The sequence below is a fragment of the Lepidochelys kempii genome, chromosome 4 (genome assembly GCF_965140285.1).
Source record: "Lepidochelys kempii isolate rLepKem1 chromosome 4, rLepKem1.hap1, whole genome shotgun sequence".
NCBI classification, from domain to species: Eukaryota; Metazoa; Chordata; order Testudines; family Cheloniidae; genus Lepidochelys; species Lepidochelys kempii.
This window is the reverse complement of record NC_136383.1, coordinates 73,563,838-73,587,111: the sequence shown is the minus strand read 5'-3', so window position 1 is coordinate 73,587,111 and position 23,274 is coordinate 73,563,838. Positions and strand designations below refer to the sequence as shown.

Genomic DNA, 23,274 nt, shown 5'->3' with positions numbered 1-23,274 from the left:
CATCATACAACAAAATCTCTTGTTTTTTCATGTGATAATTAATGGGTTTCTTCCATCTGTGAAGAAAGGACAAGCAATGATGAAAGGGGAATGATGCTGTTGATATTGCTTGGTACAGACACAAGATGTTTGTCAGAGAAGATGATAGGAATATTGTTGGCTGAAGAGAGAGGGCTGGAGGTGCAAGGAACAAAAATGGATACCAGATCAGCAGTATAGGCAAGGGCTTTGTGATGCAGGGCCTCAAAAGGAAGGACAAGAAATTGCAATAAGTATTCTATACAAATAGACCTATTACCTGCAAGAATAATGGTTTAATTCTGGCATAGTTACTCAGGTACAGAAGTAAAATCCTCACCACCTGTTACACAAGCCTTAAAAGTTAATGATAACTGAAGATAAAAGTTTATCTCCACTAAAAGCAAGAGGTGTGGGGGCATTGAACAAATAATTGTCTTCTGATAAAAATGGGAACTTCAATCTTATCTGAATTTAGCTTTGGCCATCTAAGCCTGGATGTTCTTGAGACAATTTATCAGACACTGATGTCAATGTTTGGATTCATAAGAAGATTACCACTTTGTTAGTTTTCTACTGCTCTACCATTTGTGATCCTGCAGACAACTTCCCACACAAGTAACTTGACTTACACTGATAATCTCTTTCAAATCAATGGGATTGCTTACATGAGTATAATCACCGATGTGCATATTTGCTAAGGTGACCATATTTCCAATGCTGAATATGGGGCACCTGGTAAAATTACTTGTATTCAAGCAAGTTCAGTGGCAATCAATTCTACAAATGTTGAAATTAACATCAAGTTGACGGAGCCCATTAAAAAGAAATACGGTGTAGTTGGGTTCTTTTTATTTACTTTCTTAGCTTTAAGGCTCTAGCGTTCACATACGGAGGGGTAACACACACACCCTGCCCTCCGCCACAATCTCATACACCTCTCTCACACAGGGGGCTGGGGGGGCTGACTGACCCAACCCTCCCTGCCTGGCGTTCTCCCCACTCCATGCCTGGCTGGGTCCGCAGGATGGACCCGTCTCTCCTGGCACTGCATCTTTCTGAGGCAATGTGTGTGTGTGGGGGGGACATGCAGGGATCACATGCCCCCCTCCCCAGATTTCTGTTCACACTAGAATGTGGCCAACAGCAGCCTTTCAGCACTGTGCAGGAGGGAATGGACAGAAGCTGCTTCCAGCAGCGAGGGATGAGGAGAGGGGAAAAGGGATGACCTGGCCTGTGTCTTTGCAGAGCTCATCTCTTCTCTGCTCGCCACACTGCTCCCATGTGGCTGGAAGCAGCTTGTCCCTTCCTGCCCACACAGTGTTGAAAGGCAGCTAATACCTCCAGGCTGCTGTTGGCCATGGACATAATCCAACTGCCTCCAGCTACAGCACAGGCAGGAAGGGGTTAAGCCGTAAGGATGCACTGTGCACCAGGGCCCAGGAAACCTGACTGCAGGGGCTTCAGCAAACCTGGCCAGAGAGGTGACTCAGCAGGGGAGGGTGCCAAAGGGACGGAGCAGCCTGGGGGGCTGCTGTGGAGACTGCAGGTTCAGGGCATAAACAGGTGGGAAATCCCTTCCTCACGACCATTCCAGAGTTTAGCTGAGGGACGGAGAGGTTTCCCCATGTCAGCGCTGTGCAGGGCTTTGGCACATGCAGGGCTCGGCTCTTGCTGGTCAGCACCCCAGGCCGGAGGGTCTTGGGCTTTCCTGGGGCACCAGCCCAGCCAGAGGCAGTGGGAAAAGGAAGGAGCCTGCCGGCCAGGCTGCTGAAGAGCTCAGCGCTCCGACCAGGGGCTGGTTCTCTGCACAGCGCTGGGAGCAAGATGCACCCCGCTGGGGAGAGGGGCAGGATATGGAGGAGCAGCAGGGCTAGGGGAAGAGAGGGCAAAGGGGCAAAGCAGGGAGAGGACAGTGAGAGGGGAAGCACATAAAGGACTGCTGGCTGGGCAGCAGAGGCGACACATAACCAGCTGCCTCCTGGTGACTGCCCGCACTCACCAACCACCGCAGCTCACAGCCAGTGCTAGCTAGAAACGGGACGGGAGACGGGGCTCTGCTGGCCAAGAGCTGGCACGCAGCAGGGACTGTGCTGACGGACCAGCAGGGGGAGCAGCCGGCCCTGCACACTGCATCTTTGCTGGCAAATACAAGAGACTATACAAGAGATATATGCTGGCAAATACAAGAGAATTAACAAAATAAACTGTGAACACATGAAATTATTTCAGAATGATAGTCTTCTTTTCCTGTGATTAATAATAGTACTAGTGACTTTTCTGAGCCTGTGGATCCATTATGAGACCTGTATCCCATTGTTCCCCATATGAGCCAGTACTGATCAAACCTGCCAAATGCTGCAGTTAAACTAGAGGTCTTGGAGGAGTAGTTGGAAAAAAAACAGGATTTTATTGTAGAACAAACTTTCTGCAAATACTACAATAGGAAGGTAATTAATGTGTGAGTTCACACTGACAGTGAGTGTTTGAGAAGACTAAATGGTACATCATGGCACAAGGTTATCAGAGACTAACAAGAAATGCAGCAGTTGCATTTGCTAGGATAATGAAAGAAAATAAACCATCTGGTGATCCAGAGTGGAAGAAGAAGGTGCTGAAAGATTAACAATATTTTATTTATGAGGAAATTATTGTCCAACACGTGTCTCTTAACTTGTGTAGGAGGCGAAACATCAGATTTGTAGTTCAACAATTCCATTTAAAACTCACGCTATTGAATGAGATGTTCTGCACTGGTTGATCAATCTAAGTTTTGAAAAATACCCAAACCAGAATATTGAAGTACTTAATAAACTAAGAAATTAAATTGAAGATTTTTTAATTCCTGGGATTTTGAAAGGCTAACGAACCAACAGTTTAATAACTGCATAAAAATTAAATTTAAAAAGGAGATCTTACTGTACTGTATAAAACAGCATGTTGTGCAGAAACTTCAAGTTTTGTATTTTTCAGAAAACAAATGTTATGTTTTCATTAATATTATTCCCCCCGGTTAAGGATATTTTCAAAGTTGTAAAAGGCTTGAAAGTCTAGGTGATATAAATTCAGATGGCTAGTGTGATAAGCTTGTCTTTGGCCTAACACCCTATAGAAGTGACATAGGGAGTCACCATGGTAACTCACCAGGATGCTTCCTTATATATTTTGAGTAAGTAAATTCTAAAATGGGGAGGTAGGCTGGAGACAAATCTTAGTTAGAGTTTGCCTGCAGTCAGGGATGACTGGGTTTTGTTTTTAGGTTGCCTGGGATTTTATCTTTGATACAGAGATGAACTCTAAATATATGAATTGGTGATCTTTGTATCCTTTGGTTCCTAAAGAGTCCCAATGAAGTAAAGCAACTGGTTTAGAAGGCTGAGTAATTGTTGGAAACACATTGGAAAGTTCAGTTTACCAGAGACATAAACATGTGAGTTTTGGAGTACTAAGGACAAACTTTATCTTTTCTATAATGACTAGTTAGTATTAAGGTACAATTTTCTTCTCTGAGACTTTCTGTATTTCTTGCATATTATTTTTTTTCTGTTGTGTTTAAATATAGTAGTATAAATAAGTCTTGCTTCAGTTGTGCTATCCAAGGGTAGTGTTGCTTATAAAGAAAAGTTGTAAAAAGGGCAAAAATAGCCTACTGTCAGCCCATCCTCTGGGGATGCTACACTAGAAACAGAGATAATTGTTAAAAAACAAATAAAAAACATATATAAAGATAAAAACACCCTCAAAATCCTTGTGCTATGGACAGATTCTACACTTCTCGGAGATGTTATTGACTGCCTGTGGTATAGAAGCATGGCTCACTTTCTTGAAAATTACATACAGTATATTGTATCACATGAGAGGGAAAGGGAAATTTGCATCCTACTAATGACAGGTTTCAGAGTAGCAGCCGTGTTAGTCTGTATCTGCAAAAAGAAAAGGAGGACTTGTGGCTCATCATAAGGAAAACAGTAAACAGTGGCTAAGAAGGTGGTTGGCAACAATAATTTTCATCAAAAAAACCAAAATGTTGCATGCTGTATCAACATTCGACTTACTTCTTTTGTAAATCAGGAAGTGGTTTTGTATCGACCTCATGGGGGATTTATATAAACATTACATACAAACCAATAAAAATGTATAAATTCTCAATCTCACATGTGACCCCAAGAAAATGATTTTATTAAGGAAAAGTCAAATAATCATTCCATCAGCAGACTATTTTTGGACAAATCCAGAGGCAACTGGTTGCTGTTACAACTGGCTTGAGAATGTACTCAAAATTGTTTCCCAGTTGGTCCTGTAACTATCTATATCTAACGAGGAGAGAGACAGCTTTATTGGGAGAAGTTAGGGGACTTTTTACCACTCAAAAATGGCATGATTTTTATTGTTCTTTTGGAAAAATGCAACATAGTTGTGGAAGAGAAAAGAAGGGTTATATTTATCTCTAGAAGAGGTTCAGGGAGTACAAATGCCTCCATTCTGCACTTCCAATGTGTCTTCATTAGAGGGACCACTTTTAGGGATCAGTCTTCATGGCCTATTAGTTCTTTGTCTCTCTGCTGAGTCTACCAGAGAAAAGGAAGATTTCATGCCAGTGTGTTTTGCGATCTTGTCACGTGTCACCTAAGAAACACATTGAGACCACCAACTCATTTTACAAAGGTCAATGAACAGGTATCAGATGCTAACAATTTTATTACTGTATTAAATCCTTATATTACAATAGCTCCCAGAGGCTCCAACCAGCATTTGCAACTTGGTGTTGCACAAACCCAAAGACATGGTCCCTGTCCCTAAGAACTCTGAGCCTGCAAGCTGCTTCACAGAGACAGAATTATTCTTGTGGTTAGCCTCACTGAGGTCAAGGGGCTCTGCAAGGGCATAGGAATCCACTCCCATGAAACAGCTTGCAAAATTGTGGCCTAAGAAAGCACATTTACTCACTACTGGCCTGGACTATATACAAACCAGTGAATATAGGAGGTGAAATAGGTAAAAGACAGATTAAAGAATATTTAGATAAATTAGATGTACACAAATTAGCAAGGCCTGATGAAATTCACCCTAGGATACTTAGGGAACTTGCTGAAGCAATCTAAGATCTATGTGATGATCTTTGAGAACTCATCGAGGATGGATGAGGTCCCAGACGACTGAAGAAGGGCAAACATAGTACCTATCTTTAAAAAGGGGAACAATGAGGACCTGGGGAATTATAGATCAGTCAGCCTAACTTTGACACCTGGAAAGATACTGGAAGAAATTATTAAACAATCATTTTGTAAGTGCATAAATGATAACAGGATGATCAATAATAGCCAGCATGGTTTTGTCAAGAACAAATCACCCCCTTCCTTTTTTGATAGGGTTATTGGCTTAGTGAATGGGGAAAAGCAGTAAATTTGATTTATCTTCATTTTAATAATGCCTTTGACACAGTCTCACATGACAGTCTTATAAGCAAACTAGGGAAAGGTGGTCTAGATGAAATTATCATAAAGTCCAATTGGGTGAGAAGTTATCAAAAGTTCACTGTCAAACCGTGGGAAGATGCATATAGTGGGGTTCTGAAAGGATCTGTCCTGGGTCCAGCACTATTTAGTATTTTCATTAATGACTTGGACGAAGGAGTGGAGAGTACGCTTATAAAATTATATAACTGGGAGAGGCTGGGAGCACTTTGGAGAATACGATTAGAATTCAAAATGGAGAACTGGTCTGAAATCAATAAGATGAAATTTAATAAAGACAAGTACAGAGTACTGCACTTAAGAAGGAAAAAAATCAAATGCACAAATTCAAAATGGGGAATAACTGGCTAGGCAGCAGTATTGCAAAAAAGGATCTGGAAGTTATAATGGATCACAAATTGAATATGAGTCAATGTAGTGTGATGCTGTTGCAAAAAAGGCAAGTATCATTCTGAGATGCATTAACAGCAGTGTCATAGGAAAGATATGGGAGGTAACTGGTACTTGGCACTCATGAGACTTCAGCTGGAATACTGTCTCCAGTTTTGGGTGCCATACTTCAAGAAAGATGTGAACAAATCGGAGATTGTCCAGAGGACATCTACAAAAAATAAGAGGTTTAGAAAACATGACCTGTGAAGAAAAATTGAAAGAATTAAGCATGTTTAGTCTAAAGAAAAGAAGGCTGAAGTGGGACATGATAACAATTTTCAAATATATAAAAGGTTATTATAAGGAGGGCAGTGATCAATTGTTCTCCATGTCTGCTAAGGGTCAGATAAGATGTAAGTGGCTTAGTGCACAGCAAAGGACATTTAAGTTAGATATTAGGAAAAACTTTCTAATTATAAAGATAGTTAAACATTGGAATATGTTACCTAAGGAGTTGGTGGAATCCCCATCATTGGAAATTTTTAAGAACAGGTTAAACACTTGTCAGGGGTGGTGTAGGTATACTTAATCCTGCCTTAGCACAGGTGGCTGGACCAGATGACCTCTTGAGATCCCTTCCAACCCTACATTTCTATGATTCTATGAAAGGCTCTATGTTAGATTGCCAGTCCCATGAGCTATCCATTCTCCTATATTTATTATGGTTAAAGTTAAAACTATAGGCTCAGTTAATCATTGCCTTGCACTTTGTGTAGTTACTTACCCAGTAGAAAATGAATGCAAAATCATATGCATTAGTGTTGTTATGGGTTAGGTTAAACCTCACTGAAGCTTGGATGTATAACACCCATCTTTCCTTCAGGATACAGGACTTTTTGCTATCAGAAGCAATAAGAGCACCCCCCAAAATACAGGCACCTGGTAAGGCTTGAGTAGAAGCAGGACCACATGGACCAAGGGTTTTCCTTGCAGACGGGAATAGCAAATGCTGGGACATTGATTGGTGGAGCTGGGTGCATCTGTACAGGTGAAAGAAGTACCAGGAAGCCAAAGATGCAGCCCATTGGTCGTATGACTCTGATAAAAAGATGAGAGAGAATTTTGGGAACAAATGCAGGCTGGAAAGATGCTTGAAACTGTTAGCAAAGAAAATTTCTCTTCATTTTTGATTCCTGAAACAGGACTTCACATTTATTGTAAATAAACAGCGTTACATTAAAGAAATACTGGACTCCATCATCAGTTTCTTTTCCTAACTAAAATGACCCATAGGACCCTGAAAATTGGCTAATTGTATGGGTCAAAAAGAAGTAGCAGTGTCAATGACTACATGAGGTGCTAGAAAATGATGATGTGGGTCTCTTGCAGCTTTTCCAAATATCTTAGCACTTATTTTAAGTAATAGATAAACAGATCACCTGAACACACACTTACAGAGTCAGATTTTCCACTACCTTGCCCCCTGTGCTGTCATGTACCATTCTGATCTGGTAGCATTTTACAAAACTATGTGCTCAATTTGCATAACTTTAAATGATTACATAAGGGAGTAGAGAATCAGGCCTGTAGTGGTAATTGGAATATAAACATCTTTTCTATCATTTGCAATAACTATGTGCATGGACAAGCATGAGTTTGTTGTCAAAGTTAATACAACTAGTATCTGTAGGTCAAATTCTGTCCTCATTTATCTTGTGCAAGTTCATTGGTTTAATTGATAATGACCTATAATAAAAGTTCCAAATTAGTGTCCCTGGAAGGAAAAGCCAATGGGATACACATATATACAAAAGGGTATGGGAAGAGTTCAGTTCAAGGTGTATTTGTGAATGCAAATAGACAATAGTGGCTTAGTTTTCTCAGATCATGCTTTAAATACCATTAGCATAATCTTTCCTACAATCCAGAACATTTCTTCATTCTGAAACAAAAAGTAGGAGAATTTTCCCTCTGTTGATACTCACACCTTCTTGTCAACTGTTGAGAATGGGACACATCCACCCTAATTGAATTGGCCTTGTTAGTGCTGACCTCCCAGTCAGTAAGGCAACTCCCATCTTTTCATGTTCTGTGTATTTATACCTGCCTATGATATTTTCCACTGCATGCATCTGATGAAGTGGGTTATAGCCCATGAAAGTTTATGCCCAAATAAATTTGTTAGTCTCTATAGTGCCACAAGGACTCCTCGTTGTTTTCACAATGAACCTGCTCACCTGCCCCAAACATGTCTCAGCTTGATAAAACAGAAAAGTTTGAGCCCATTTCCCTGGCATAAGTGACAAAACTTGTTTTGATTTCAGTGGGAGCAGAATTAGGCCCTGAAAAGTAGGACAGAGGTCCAGGCTGAGGGAAACAAGAAAGCTACTGGCACACAAATTAAATGGTGCATATTTACCCTGTCACTTTACAATAATGACAATGTATCAGCATGAGCCTTTTCCATTCTGTGACACCCTTTTCCATACCTGGATCATCCCAGGATCCCTCCCCATCTAGTGGGAACCAACCTTCCACTTGGCAACAGGGAAGGGCAGGGTGGTAGTGGCACTCAGGCTGAGAACTCCTGAGTGTGAGGGAGAGGTACATTGGTATCTACAAGAAGCGGGGAGGAGAGTATGGGGATGGTAACGCTATCCTGGAAGATGACTATTGTTTATGCTACACTTAGTTCCAGTGCCAGAGGGGTGACCAGTGCAAATTGTTGGGGGCCAATGAATTTGCAGCTGATTAGAAGGAAAAGGCTGCGTGAGACCCTAGGGAGGACTCACAGTCTGCTCCCCCCCTCCCCAGTTCCAACCCACCAGCAGAAAGGGGCTGGGTAGCACAGGGGGGCAGCTTAAGACCATGCCAAAGCCAGGGGGATCCGCGCGTCCTTCTGCGTTGCTTAGACCCTGGCCCCTCGCTTGCCCTTCCCGCCCCTTCAGTCGCCCTCCCACAGGCTCTGGGGACAGTTTGGGGGCTGCGGGAAGCGAATGAATGGGGCAGGTGGAGAGGGGGAGGGGTTCCTGGGCCAGCCTCTGGCTCGCCGGCGCCCGGGGCGGGGGGAAGCTGCCTGGGGCCGGGCGGAGGCGGTCAGTGGAACCTGCCGCTGGTGCTAAAGGGGCCGGGAGGAGCGGCCGGAGCGGCCCCAGGGCTGGTACGAAGGAGGAGAGGAAAGAGTAATGGGTGAGTCACGATGGGACCCCCTCTCCTTCCCGGGCGAGCCCAGGCTCTCAGCGGCTGGTGCCCGGCCGGGGCTGCGCTCCGCCGCTGTGGGCGCGCTGCACCGAGCTCGACTTTGCGCGGCAACTTTGTGGCGCGGCGGGAGGGGAGGGACGCGGCTGCCCTCGCCCCGGGAAATCTCAGCGCCGCCGCCCCCTTCGCGAGCGGGACCGACGGGGCGGGCGGCGGGTTTGTTTCTGGGCAAAGCAAGTCGCGCCCTGCGGGTTCCTTACAGCTCGCTTGTGAGCAAGCAGCTTAACGGGGCTGTTGTGGGTTGTTGTCTCAAAAGTTGTTGCAGGCGCGGGGGGAGCTCAAAACGCCAAGGCAGTGTGTGTGTGTGTGTGTGGGGGGGGGGGTAAAGCTGCTTCGGGTTGTTGTGTATTCATTTACCTGGGCGGTTGCTGAGCCCTCCCCGAGGGGCTGGGGAAATGGTGACTCGGTGTCTCCTGCCAATTTTTGGTCCTAGCACCCCGGATTTCACTGCTGAAATGCTGAACAAGTCTAGCCTCTTCTGTCACAGCAAAAAATAAATAAATAAATAAATAAAATAAAAAAATCCTGGAGCCTGATTTCACAGTGCTGCAAAAACTCTCGTTCGGCACTTGAATCCTGCCACGTTTTCGGCACAACCACAGAAACTGCCTTCAAAAGAGACGTGTGCTGCTGTTCCCCCAAAACCAGATCTGGACCCGATACATCTTAGTATAAGAAAGCTGCAAAAACTCTAATTAGTCATCTGTAGCCTGCTGGGTTTGACTGGCTGCACATCCTGCAGTTCTTCCAAATACATAAGCAGCTTCTCCTCCTCCTGGATCCTAACATATTCTGATATAAGTCCTTTCAAAAAAGAGATGGGGGCAGATGTACATGTTGCAACTACTTAAAGCACTGTTGACTTTGCAAATGCTAGAAAAGAAGCACCTCAGCTTGTTCTCTACCTAAGCAATGGAATTTCTGAAGTGGGGACCAAAAATTGGCCCAATCCAGCCAGATCCAGGGTTTGCAGTAGGGGTGCACCATGACCTGGATTTTATTAGTGTAATAGTCTTAACGTGTTCTCTGTTGGGCATAAGAATTTGAAGGAGGGACTAGGGCCGAAACTCAGAAGTATCTAGGTATATCCATCTTTTGTATCTTTTCCGTTTAAATCATGGATAGTTACTGAGTCCTTCCTGTGCTCCCACTGCCTGTCCTATCTCAACCCCTCTCCACTTACTACTTCTGCCTACCTGCGTCCAACCATCTACCTCTGTCCCTTAACCCCCCACTACCTCTTTCACCCTCCCTGCTAGCTAGTGCCTTCCATCTCTAACCCTACCTTCTTGCTGTTTCTCTCCCCACTACCCAGTTTTCTCTTAGCTGCTCCTCTTTCCCCTTCACTTCTGTTTCCTTCCCCCAGAAACTGTGAGCTGCTACCTTGCAGTCTAAGTATTATCCTGGGGCTGAGCATAGTGTCATGCCAGAAACTGTGAGCTGCTACCTTGCAGTCTAAGTATTATCCTGGGGCTGAGCATAGTGTCATGACGTAACACATACTGCTGGAAGGAAAGCAGGGGTAAGTGACTTCTCTCTGTTTGCAGTATTGTTGTAGTGTGTTGATCCCGGGATCTTAGAGAACCATAGTGGGTGAGGTAATATCTTTTACTGGATAAACTTCTGTTGGTGACAGAGACAAGTCTTCAAGTTTATGCAAAAAGAAAAGGAGTACTTGTGGCACTTTTGCGAATACAGACTAACACGGCTGCTACTCTGAAACAAGTTTATGCAGAGCTTTTCTTCTTTCTTGTGTGAAGGAAGGGATAATGCCCATGAGCTGTGGGAATTTGGAGTATTCCATTGCCTTGTGAGACCTACCCTCAATAGATGTATGGAGAGTTATAAAGCAATTTGACTTGCATTTCACACAGAACTCTCATTTACTTTTTATTCGTATGTCAGCAGTACACTCACACTAATAAGGCTGAAACAACAGTATGCAAGCAAAAAATAATTTCCATTAAATATGGTGTCATATTTGTCTTTGTTCCCCTGATTACACAGTTGTGTAATATCATCTTGATGTCTGACTCACCTGTGGAGGCCAAACAATCGGGTGAATATAATTTGTAATGGACCAGACTCTGAAACTGTGACCTTCATCTTTGCAAATTGGGAAAAGTTATAGCTCTTACATGCAGTAAAAAGTATATTAATACATTGTTTTATGGAAATCAAACAAAAAATTAATTCAGTGCAGTAGGGTGAAATCCTAGCCGCACAGAAATCAATGGGAGGAAGGATTTAACTGAAATATTCTTTATTGTGAAGGGTATTACAACTCTTATTTTGGTCTGTTTTTTTTTTTAGGTGTTTGTTCAACATGTGTTGGCATGGGGGAGAAAAGCAAAACTTGTTCTGAACTTATATAAGATAAATTTAATCACTGTATGTGGGTTTTGTTTTATTTTTTCTTCATTCTACATAAGTTTTGTTCAGGCAGAAAGGCTTGAGCTGCATCCAAGCATATCCCGGAACTGGTATATGGGAAACTCTGAATAATTGCTGACTGTTGACACTAACTGAGCTTTGTGTTGCTGAATATAATTTTCTGAAATGCTGTCTATACAGAAATTTGAAGCAGGATTAGTTTTGTCACTGCTTCAGACTCTTATCTAATCATCATCTGAGACTATGGAGGGACCAGCTATCTGCCACTGAGTCGATGGGAGTTTTGCTGTTGACTTCATTGGGAGTAGGATCTGGACCTTATTTCATAGTGATAAGCACATCTTTTTTTGGTCTGGATTGTGCAAATACTCACATGCTTAACTATTCACAAAAATAGTTTCACTGAACTTGGTTACATAAACTTAGGTACGTAAAGTTACATGTGTGTAAGTGTTTGCAGGATGGAGCCTCAGTAAATGTATAATTGTAAATCATCATGAGCAGGGCACATGCCTACAGTATGTAAACAAATTAAAACCCAATGAGTCATTTGAACACATTTAGAATAAATGGAGGACCCAGAAACCAATCTTATCTGAAATAAGTCCCATGAGAGACTGATTGTTGAATTTTAAACATAGGCTTTTATATTTAACTAAATTTTTTTCTTGTTTGTAAAACATTTAGGTAGCTTTCAAAACATACAATATATACACAATAGACTGGAACATCTTTTAGCAATTTAGCTTGTACAAATATTTGTATTTTTAACAATGTTAAAATGTATATCATGTTAATGCCATTTTTTGGTATGTGCATTATGTGTAGGTTGGGTGCTACAATGTATATGAAGGTAAGTTTGGTAAATTATGAACATTTCTTGTCAGCCAAGATGTTTACAGATGTGACATTGATATTGGATTTCATTATTGTCTTTGATGTTGTTTTGCTTGTTTAAGAACTGTAGAATTAGGCCCCATTAGATCTTTCAGAGTTAGAAATTTCCTGCTTTTACTGCTATGATTTGCGACAGAGAAGACACGATGGTTCAACTAAAATGAGTGAATACAGTTTTAAAATGGGGGTCGGGGACGGATGGACACTGTCTATTTCCTGTTGTGGAGTGAAGCAGCCTGACATTGCTAATGCAGTACCAGCCAAAATTGGCCATTACCTGCTGAAAGGGGTAAAGAGACTGAAACAGTCTCATCCTGCTTTTTTCTGGAAGCCCTTTGTGGGTCTTTGGCTTTGTGTGTTCAAGGGATGATATGAATTGAGGGTGGGGCCACAGGGATAACCACACTTCATTATCTCTCATCATGCTGTACAGAGCCTGCTGAAATTTACTGCATAAAAAAAATAGGGTTACCATATGTCCATATTTTCCTGGACATGTCTGGATTTTTGATTCTTAAATCGCCGTCCGGGAGGAATTTTTAAATCTCTAAAAATGTCCGGGATTTTGCCAATATTATTTTTCCCCAAAGAAGAGTTGATCATTCAAGAAAGAGAGTGAATGTTGATCACTCGAGAGTGTGCCCACTTTTTCCCCCTAGCTCCCAGGGCTCGGGCTGTGAAACAGCTGTTTCGCATGGCTGGGAGGGAGGGGGAACGTGGCGCGGTTAGGGGAAGAGGCAGGGCAGGGGCAGGGATTTGGGGAAGGAGTCCAATGGGGCAGGGAGGGGGCAGAGTTGGGGCGGGGACTTTGGGGAAGGGGTTGGAATGGGAGTGGGGAAGGGGTGGGGAAGGGGCGGAGTTGGGGCGGGACCACCCCCCCCTCCCCCGCATGGAGTGTCCACTCTTTGGAAAGTCCAAATATGGTAACCCTAAAAAAAACACATGCTGAAACAGCCTGCCGAGGTTTTGATAAGTGGCCACACAAGTCGTGGCCACAGGTGGGTTTTCGTTGATTTAAGGATTTCATACAGTCACAGGAGTGAGGCTAAGGAAATATTACTCCTATCTCTACAATGAGCTCTTGAATTTTTTGGTCACCCTTAAGCTGCAAGGAACTTAATTATTCTATCACATCACCAGATATGGTAGATGAAAACAGCGAGAGTTTTTAGTCTTGGGTATTCTGCTGTAATTAAACATATTGAATTTCATTCCAGAACTAATTTTACAGAGTAAAAGGGAACTTTGTTAAGATACAAACCATTAGCAACCACCTCTTATTCATGTTTTTGAAAACAAACCATCCTGCCAATAAATTCAAAACAGAAATGTTTTAATTGTTGTTGGAAAATTACTGAATAGGTGCATAAATGCAAAGTGAGAAAGCATGGTTATATTCTCCTTTAAACTGCATCAACAGATATGCTTATGCAGAACATGTGTAAAGACCAACAAAGAAAGAATAATTGAATATCTGCAGACAGAGAAAAAAAAATCTTGTAATGACTGTTCATTTAAGACCACAATTACTACTATTTTTATTTCAGAGCTAGGAAGCAGACACTTGAGTGTGGGGGTGCGGAAGGGGACTGGTGACAAGTTATCAATAAGGGACAGATCCTGAAGTTCTTTACATAAACAAATCTCTTATTAAACTTAAAAGCAATTATGTGCATGGAAAGGCTATGGTTCAGAAATCATCTGTGTTCAATTAACTGTAAATTGTACCGTGCTGCTTGTGTTTGATACAACTGTATTCTTAGCTAACCAAATTTACCACCTAAAAGCAAATAATTTATTATCCAAATATATGATTATTACCCAACTAACATGGAACACCCTTTTAAAGTCATTATACTAAATGTCTAATGATAAATGTTTGGTTGGTGGTAAGCTGCGACAACTGCGTTTTCTGTTCAAAACCTGCTCATTTTGCTGTTACCTCATCCGTCTTTTTTCCACCCTCAAAGTTGTTTGTTTTGTCTACCTGTTGTCTTGCCATAAAGCAAGATTGTAGGCTCAGAAACTCTGAGGAGAAAGGAGTTCCTTTTTAACCCATCTCTATACAATGACTAGCCCAACAGGCTAATGAGGCCTCTGGATGTTCCAATAATGCAAACAATAAGTTTGAGAACTAATTGGGTTATCATATTTATTTATAATTAAAAGTGATGGAAAGTGTATGTTGTGAAGTATGAGGGCTGTACCAAATCAAATGCAAGGATTTATGTATTGTTTGTTTAATGGAAATTATCATTCAGCTGCAAGTCAGTAATCAACAGCATCTCTGCAGTCTGGCTGAGAGAGTTCCGTTTCAGTAAAAAGTTTTGTGTCATTCCACACCAAGGACCATGTGCTTTCTTGCATTTGTGTGTGGAGTGTCCATTGATATTAATGAGTTGAATAAATTGAATGACTTCAGTATCAGGAATCCTTATAAATCCTTAGTTACAATCACTTGCCTAGAAACACTAAACTTTTGGGGTTGGAGCAAGAAATAGGATGTGATGAATAACTATGTCCTGATTACATCATCATCTCCTTAAGGCTGAGCCATTTTGGGAGTGGAAGCATTCTGCAGTCTACCCTTAGAGACTGGTGAATCTTAGCAGGCTCCAGAATGTTCAGAATTTATTTATTGCTCATCCATTGAGTCTCACTGTCACTAGTCTAGTAGAACCAGTAATTTGTGAATCATGATAAATATCGCATTTGCACTATATCCTCATCCCTTATACCTCTCTCCAGCATCATCCATAACAATACCATGGTGTACAGAATACACGTTCTAGGGAATAAAGCTGGAGTACTTGTGGTCTTTAAAGCTCTGAATGGTCTGGGATCTAGTTTTGAGTGTGCACCTCTCACCTTTATAACCATAGCAGCAGTTGGCTGGGAGGTTCTTGTTTTCTGCTCCTATCTTTGAATACTCTGTGACCATTGGCAAGACAGTTTAATTTAGAGGCCCTTGCCTTTGAAATTTGCTCCTCTTGGCAATGGGTCATCTGCTTCTGAGGCAAGGCCTGCTTATTTTGTGTATTATTTGGTTGACTGTTGGTTGATTCTTTTATATTCGACTTACGTTTTAATTTCTGTAACTGTGCCAAATTGTTACAAAGGTAAGTACGAAGGAAATAATGAAAGTACAAAGAAAGGGAGGAATGAAAGAAACCTAACAGAGCATTGACATTCTATTGAATCAGCTCATGTTTTAGATGTCTCCCCAAACCAATCAACATTGGAGGCCATATTTTCATTAACTGTTTTGTGAGCTCCTAACTCATAACACCTTCATAATAACAGAAAACATATTTTTCCTCTTTATATACAGCCCTTTCCTTTACAGGGTAAGAATAGACACCTCTGCTTCTGTACTTCTCCAGTCTCCTCGCAAAGAAATGGATCTTTATTCTGAACAGTTGTACTTAAGTCTGAAAGGAAGTATCAGTTGACTCAAGAAATATATTTACTTCTGTTCTTTTGGCCACATGTAGAAACCAAATCAGACACAGTCTTTGACATAAATGAAAGTGACAATTGATGTGCCTCAGGGGAAGATTATAGACTTAAAAAATATTTCCTGTGAATAATTAATAGGATTTCTTTGGTATTCTGTCCTGATTAAGTCATGAGCTTGATAGCCTGTTAGGAATGTGAGGCACTCTCAATTTGCGTATGTAACTCCAAACCTCAGACAGTAATTTTCAATTTCTTAATATAGTGTTCTCCTCTCACCGGTTAGCAGAATGCTGAAACTGCTGTATGAATATATTTCATATTTTGAATATTTTGTGATCAAGTAATTATATTACTTCAGTAATTTCTACTATTTCTCCTTTCTTTGGAGTAAAATGTCTTTGCAAGAAGGAATAGCTAAACTAGAAGAGAAAATTTAAATTGAGGTTTTTCGCTGGTGGTGGTTTGAATTACCAATGAAGACAATCCTCAGAAAGGGAGTGAGTTAGGGTTTGGACTATATACAGATTGTAGTAGGCATGTTACTTATCTTGTTTTGAACAGAACATACACAATCACATCAATAGGCTATCTTGACTGGGACAGGGAAAATCTTTTTTTTTTTAAGCTGAAGAACTGGACAGCTATTAGTGGAGAAGTGGCTGTACTGCAATACAGACCTGTATTAATATTGATATTTAGTACTAAGTTACTAAATGGCACCTTCATTATTGATTTTGCAGATATAGCACTTCCTTAAAATCTTAAAATCGATAGAACTTGTCAATTTATTCATTTTTGTTGCATTGTCACTAACATTACTGGTATTAGTATCCGATGGTAGATACTAGAAATACTGATAGCACTTGGTATCAGTCAGTAATATGTGTTTAGGGATAGTCTGGTAGTGTGCTTGGTCTTAAATATAACTTTTCGTTAGCATGTAATACTGCTGGGGAACAGAAAGGGGCAGGATTAGCCTGCCTGCTGATTGGTGTGCAACTCTGTCTGAATTCCTCCTAGGGTCTCCTCCCGCCGTCATGGATAACAGGAAAAGTGATTGTGGGCATATGGCTCTCACCATCATTTTTTTTTAATAGTAGTTGAATTATTGAGGGTTTTTTTTTTTTTGGTGTGCTGCTTTTGATGTACATGCCTAATTGTGGAAAATAAGCATATTTGCCTCATTTTCAAAGTTTTAATTGTGCCATTTTAATGATGGGTTTTAAAGGTAGAGAATCATACATATTACTTGTGTACTTACTGTATCTATTGAACTTTGTTGGTTTGCTTTGGGAAGGCACTGGCAGTTTGAGCTGCACAGTCCTGAGCTCTAGCTCATGAAAGCTTATGCTTAAATAAATTTGTTAGTCTCTAAGGTGCCACAAGTACTCCTTTTCTTTTTGCGAATACAGACTAACACGGTTGCTACTCTGAAACAGGTTAAATAGCAGTTTTTCACCCTTTTATTTTGGTTTGAGCTCAGTGTTTGTTTGGATTTATCTTTTTGCAAGGTAAAAACAACCCTAAATATATGTATTTTAAAAAGTTACCTCTAGCTGATTAATTATTGGGCTCTTACTATCTCAATCATGTCTTATTTCTTGGCTTGTTTATTCATTTCATGTTTAAGAAATTAAATGTCTTTGTGTTAATGCTGTGATTGAGCAAGATATCTCAATGGGTACTAAAATCTGTAGTTTCCAGAACGGATAGAAAATGTGCATGACTTAATAAATTACATTCATGTGTGGCTAGCTTTTTGCAGCTATAAATCTAAAGGAAAATTAATATATAGTCTGCGAATCTAATGCTGAGCATCATTGAAAAATCACTGGTATTGTGGGTGCTAAGCATCCCTCAGAATCAGGCCATAAAGTGGCTCCCCTTGGAATAGTTTGTGTAAGTTACAACTTTGGTTAGAAATAAGATTGCTGCTAAGAAAGTTATGGAAAATACAAGCTGCACTGTGGCTCCTTTGTGTTTAACTTTTGAAATCTCCTTAAAGAGATTTACAATGTTCTGTTTGTTAGATCTCCGTCAAAACCTTACTGGTATGTGAGATCAAAAAGGAATTTTTGAATCGATGTATAGATTTGCTCTGTGGGATTCTTGGCTTCATTGTACTTTCTTTGGCTCTAGTCTTAAGAGTCACTGTAGAAACAGCATTTTCTTACTCAACAGAGCTGCTCCCTTTGTGTATTATGTCAGTCAGCCTACAAGCATGACACAAGTAAGTTTTTACTACTTTTTACTTTTGTTAGCGCGTCGCAGCCCACTCAGATAAGAAAGAGCTTTTTGTGTATCAACATAATTATTTAGCTCTGCAAAATGAAATTTAGTAATCAGCTGCACCTCTTCAACTCCATTGAAAGCAGTGATGTTGCACAGGTGTCACTGAGGGTAAGAACTTCGCTTGATGCTCATCCCAATTTGAGTAAGCAAGGCAGCCAGTTAAGGAAAAAATATCTTTAATGTGTCATCTATCCCTTGATACAAAGATGATGTCTGCCAGGGGGAGAAGTCATTGATGAGACTTAAGATGGCTGAGGAGTCCAGTTCGTAGTTTACATGTTACTTATCGACTTAAAGCTGTAGTTCAAAGGAGGCTGTGTGACATCAAGAATCAGTGGTGGCAAGCAAAGGCCAGGGAGATCCAGAGTTTCGCTGAACATGACATGAGAAACCTTTTTTCAAGCAATGAAAGCCATCTACAGGCCAAGTTCAAATGGCACAATTGCTATGTGATCCAAGGACAATTCCACCCTTCTTAAGGACAATGTGACCCTCAAGCAATGTTGGAAGGAGCATTTTGAGACTCTCTTGAACCACGAATCTGAAGTCTCAGCTGCCACCATTGAGTCCATTCCTCAGCATCCAGTAATAGAACCTCTTGCTGGCCCTCCCCCCATCTTCTGAGGAAGTTTGGCGAGCCATCCTCAGACTAGAAACAACAAGACACCACGCCCAGATGGCATTCCCATGGAAGTCTTCAAAACTGGTGGAATAGCACTTGCGTAAAAACTTAATCAACTTCTTAATGAGAAAATTCCACCTGACCTCAAGAATGCCAATATTGTGACCATTTTAAGAAAGGGGACAAGTCAATGTGCAGGAAGAACCGAGGTATTGCCCTCCTCTCCATTGTCGGGAAGATCCTTGCTCGCATCCTTTTGAACAGTCTCCTCCCTCTTGCTAAAGATGTCCTTCCATAATTCCAAGATGATTTCAGACTGTCTCGGGGCATCATTGACATGATTTTTGTTGCATGACAGATCTAAGAGAAGTGTAGAGACCAATACCAACCATTGTTTATGGCATTTATTGACCTAACTAAAGCCTTTGATTCTGTCAATCGTGAAGCATTATGGAAGGTGCTGTCTAGGTTTGATTGTCCATTGAAGTTCACTTGTGTTCTCAGGCTACTTCATGGGATGACTGCCACTGTCCTCTGTATGGGTTGAAGACAGACCCATTCACCATCCATGCTGGTGTTAAGCTGTGTTACTGCCTGACCCTTTTTTCCATCTGTCTTGTCATAATCTTGATTTTTATTTGTGACCCCCTTTCTTCTGGAATTGGGATTGAGTATTGCATGGACAGCCAGCTCTTCAATCTGTGACATCTTGTACATGTAAACTAAGCACATTTTTTGGGGAATCATGGCAGGACAATAAATATCAAAGCATCTGAAGTCAAGTGCACTGTCAATTTTCAGAGTAGAACTGCAGTTCACAGACCTTCCTTCTCCTAATTCAAACCTGCCTATAGAAAACTTTTAGTAGGCACAATCAGTAAGTAAGATGAAACTCTGGTCCCTTGTACAAAATCTGATTGAAGTGTGGGCTTTACATGTATGTGCTTTGGGATAGAATCCCTTTCCTCTTTTCCACTTCTCCTTCAGAGGCAGAGTGTGTAGCACGTTTTGCAACCTGGATGTTATTTCAACCGAGGGTGTATATCAATGGCTCTTACACACTGTGCTCCTCATTCCCCAAATTATGCAGGATGATTGTTCACCGGAGCCAAGCTCCTACAGCTTCACCACCAGTGCCCCAGTGTTCCGGTAAAGAGAATCATTACATACTGCACAGAAGCATGCACTCTTCTCCCGGTATGATTGCATCCCCTAGCCTGCCAAGTGTACTGGAACCACATTATTTCTTCTGTGTTTTGAGCCCCTTTGGGTTGCAAAGAGGTATACAGCTTTGGCCTATCATCTCTCTCTCATCTAAAATATTCCCATGATATGTATTTAATTGATCATTTAATCCATTGTTTCCAAAAGTTTGCAGAGCTGAGCCCCTCTTCAGAAAAATGAAACCAATTGCCCCTTCCCTCAAAAACCCTGCCATCTGATGTTAAAGGCCTATCCAAAGTCAGTGGTCACTTGGAGTAGATTGTATAGATCTTCATAATAATTCCTCTTCTTTCTTACAAACTTTGAGTAGTGAAATAGATAAGTATTAATATCTGAAATATCATAACAGAAATGAATGGAGCAGTTCACATCTCGGAGCTTACTGTTTTAGGATCTCTGCATTCAAGGGCATATTGCTGCATCGCATACGCTGATATAATATTTTCAGTGTTTTCTTTGCAACCATAAGAGATTGTGACTTACTCTTTTTTTTTTTTTTTTTTTTTAAAGAAAGAAAGCTGGGACTCTGGAGAACAAGTGAGGACAAAAAAGGACTTTTATGCCCTGTGATGGGGTGCATTCTACACTCTGAGAAATGCTGCTTTAATCCATTCACATTTTTGTGTGCGTACTTATGTTGCCTGCATAATTTTACACGAAAATAGCGACCACTAAATTTTATTTTCATTTAATTTGTGCATGCTGTAAAATGTGTATATAAATATCCATGCAGATTTGCCCATATAATACACCATACAATACTCTGTAGCCTAGGGGAACACACCCTCAACTGTAAACCAAGAGACCAACCAATCAAGTTTGAGTCTTGAGTCTGCCTTGGACTGCTGTTAAAGGGTACATAACAAATGGAAATATTATTAAGCCAGGCCATGTAGCACTACAGTCAGGGGGTGCAAAATCATTGTTCCATTTTACACACAAGGTAACTGAGAGGTGCATGAGATGACTTCAGGCAGAGCTGTGAATGGAATCCCATGCTCTGATATGATGACTCAAATTTCCTCCATGTTGCCAAACTGTCTCAGAAGAAATGGATTAAATTATGTGCTTATGTAACTCACTCTAACCCAGTGTGGCTCTTTGTCATTCTCTAGTAGTGACACAGAGGTTTGCATCTGCTACTGCTGTCATGCTAATAGACCTGGTTCTTTAGTTCAAGTTGTTAGAGGCTCATACCTTTCCAATCCAGAGATGCTAGGTTCGTTCCCTGCAGATGCCAAAACAGAGGCTCTTTACCTTTGAATGCTAGACTGACCACACTATTCCCCAGAGGAAGGAACAGAACCCATTTTATGGAGTGTCTAGATTATTATCATCACAAAGATGTAGGAATTGGTATAACTGAAATTCATTTTTTTTTGTTAAAAATGAGGAAATTGAGGCTGGTAGAATGGGCCTACCCCTGTTTTTTTTTCCTTTTCCCTTTTTACTCTACAATGATGATGATGATTTAGGGCTGATAAGAACTCACAATGCTACTGCTCCTTCCCTGATCTTTTCATGTTTACCCAAAACAATACCAGTCCCCTGTGAAACTAGCCATGTTTCCTTCAAGACCCAGATATGAGAGGAAGTTGTATGATTAAACTAAAGACGTTGATTTTGCTTTTACTTACATTCATTATATATAATTCATTTCATATATAAAATGTACGGTCACACTTTGTGACTAATCAGTTTCCTTTCTCCATTCCCTTTCCAAACTCTCTCTGTTGTGACTCTGAATACTGCTGATCGCCTGGCTGAGAACCGGCTCAGAAAAATGTCACAGCAACTAGAACTAACCCCTCAACCTCCAGTTTCCTTTTTCACTGAAAAGCACAAATTTTTGTTTCCATTAAACAAAACAACAAACCTGAAAACGAATTTGGTTTTCCGCAAAACCCCCCAAACTATTCTAATGGATACTATATAATAGTTAAGAATTGAGAGAGAATTTTGGACTCATGTTTTAGGGTTAACAATTTAATCAGCTAACATATTTTAATTCTGTGCTTGCTTTATTCATAATCTTAAAAATACATGATTAAAACAAATGTGAATCTGCTTTTACAAGCAATTAGAAAACATACTTTCAGATATTTCAGAGTAAGGATAATAATACCTTCTTCCTCAGCCTACGGTAAAGGGATTTGAGTCTGCCTCGTGTGTAGTAAACAAAATGATAAAGCTTGCAGCTGGTATTTCTAATAGCTCCAAAGATGGGTTTTATATTGTCTGTCTGGTTCTTGACAGATTGCTTGGATTAATAAAGCATTTGAAATAATCACTCTGATCTGCTTAGACACAAGAATTTATAAGCAGGAAAATATATTTACATGTAATTCAAACACGTTACACATGCAGAATGTGGGGAATATTACACAGTCCAAAAGAAAATGACAATAAGTTGTCAGTGGCTCTTTGTTACCTCTCGAATAGAACAACTTTTTCAGCATGAATGTGAAATATAGGATGAAATTCAAACATGTCAGTGGAAAATTAGGTTTAAAATCTGCATTGCTTGTCAAAGTATGAAGAGTATGTGTTTGACTCTTGCAAAATGAAAACAAGGTGATCCACTATAAGTACATCCAGAATAAGTAATTCTTACTTTTCCTGCCCATTCCCAGTGCATTTCCCATTACCTTCAACATGAGCAGGATCACAGCTTTATTTTGCATCATATATAGTTTGCAAACTTTATGTAGGTTCTTACAATGATACCCTTCCCCATAGTAGCTGAGTGACTCTTGGGAGAGAGAAACCAGTGTCTGCATTTGATTTGGTTGATTTTCGTCCCTACTTCTCTTGAAGTTGTTAGGGCTTTTTTCTTTTTTTTTATAATTACTTCCACTTTCTTCTCTGTCTCTGCTCCGTTCCCTCCTCATCCTGATCATCTTTCTTTACTACAGCCCCTCTCTCATCCTTTTTGCTGATTTCATTTGCAGCTGTGGGAAAGCTAAGTAAAAAAATGTGTTTTATGTGCTGACCACAAATCTCACTGCTTTCAAAACATTCTAATCTTCTCCAGTAAAGAGTTCAAAGTCTTGGCCCTGTTGCTGAGAGAGCCCTGTCTCCTTACCTTATGAGCATCACATTTTTCCTGAGGAATATAGCTGTTGGGCAAGGTCAACATCATGGGAGGGTAAAGAAAGAGAGCGGTGCTTTCTTTGGCTTGCTTCATAGAAGACCTTGAAGATTAGCACCAGGACTGTGAATTTTATTTGGTACTCTGTGGGGTACCAGTGAGGTGAGTAGACT

At 40.8% G+C, this 23,274-nt stretch overlaps 1 protein-coding gene across 1 annotated transcript in view; it reads left to right on the top strand.

Annotated features, from left to right (window-relative positions):
- The first annotated feature begins 8,959 nt into the window (after window positions 1-8,959).
- GPM6A (glycoprotein M6A) overlaps window positions 8,960-23,274 on the top strand; it is a 345,565-nt gene continuing 331,250 nt past the window's right edge. Inside the window, exon 1 of the mRNA XM_073341667.2 lies at window positions 8,960-9,053. Coding sequence (XP_073197768.1) covers window positions 9,050-9,053 — 4 coding nt within the window. The 5' untranslated portion in view covers window positions 8,960-9,049. The remainder of the gene's footprint in view (window positions 9,054-23,274) is intronic.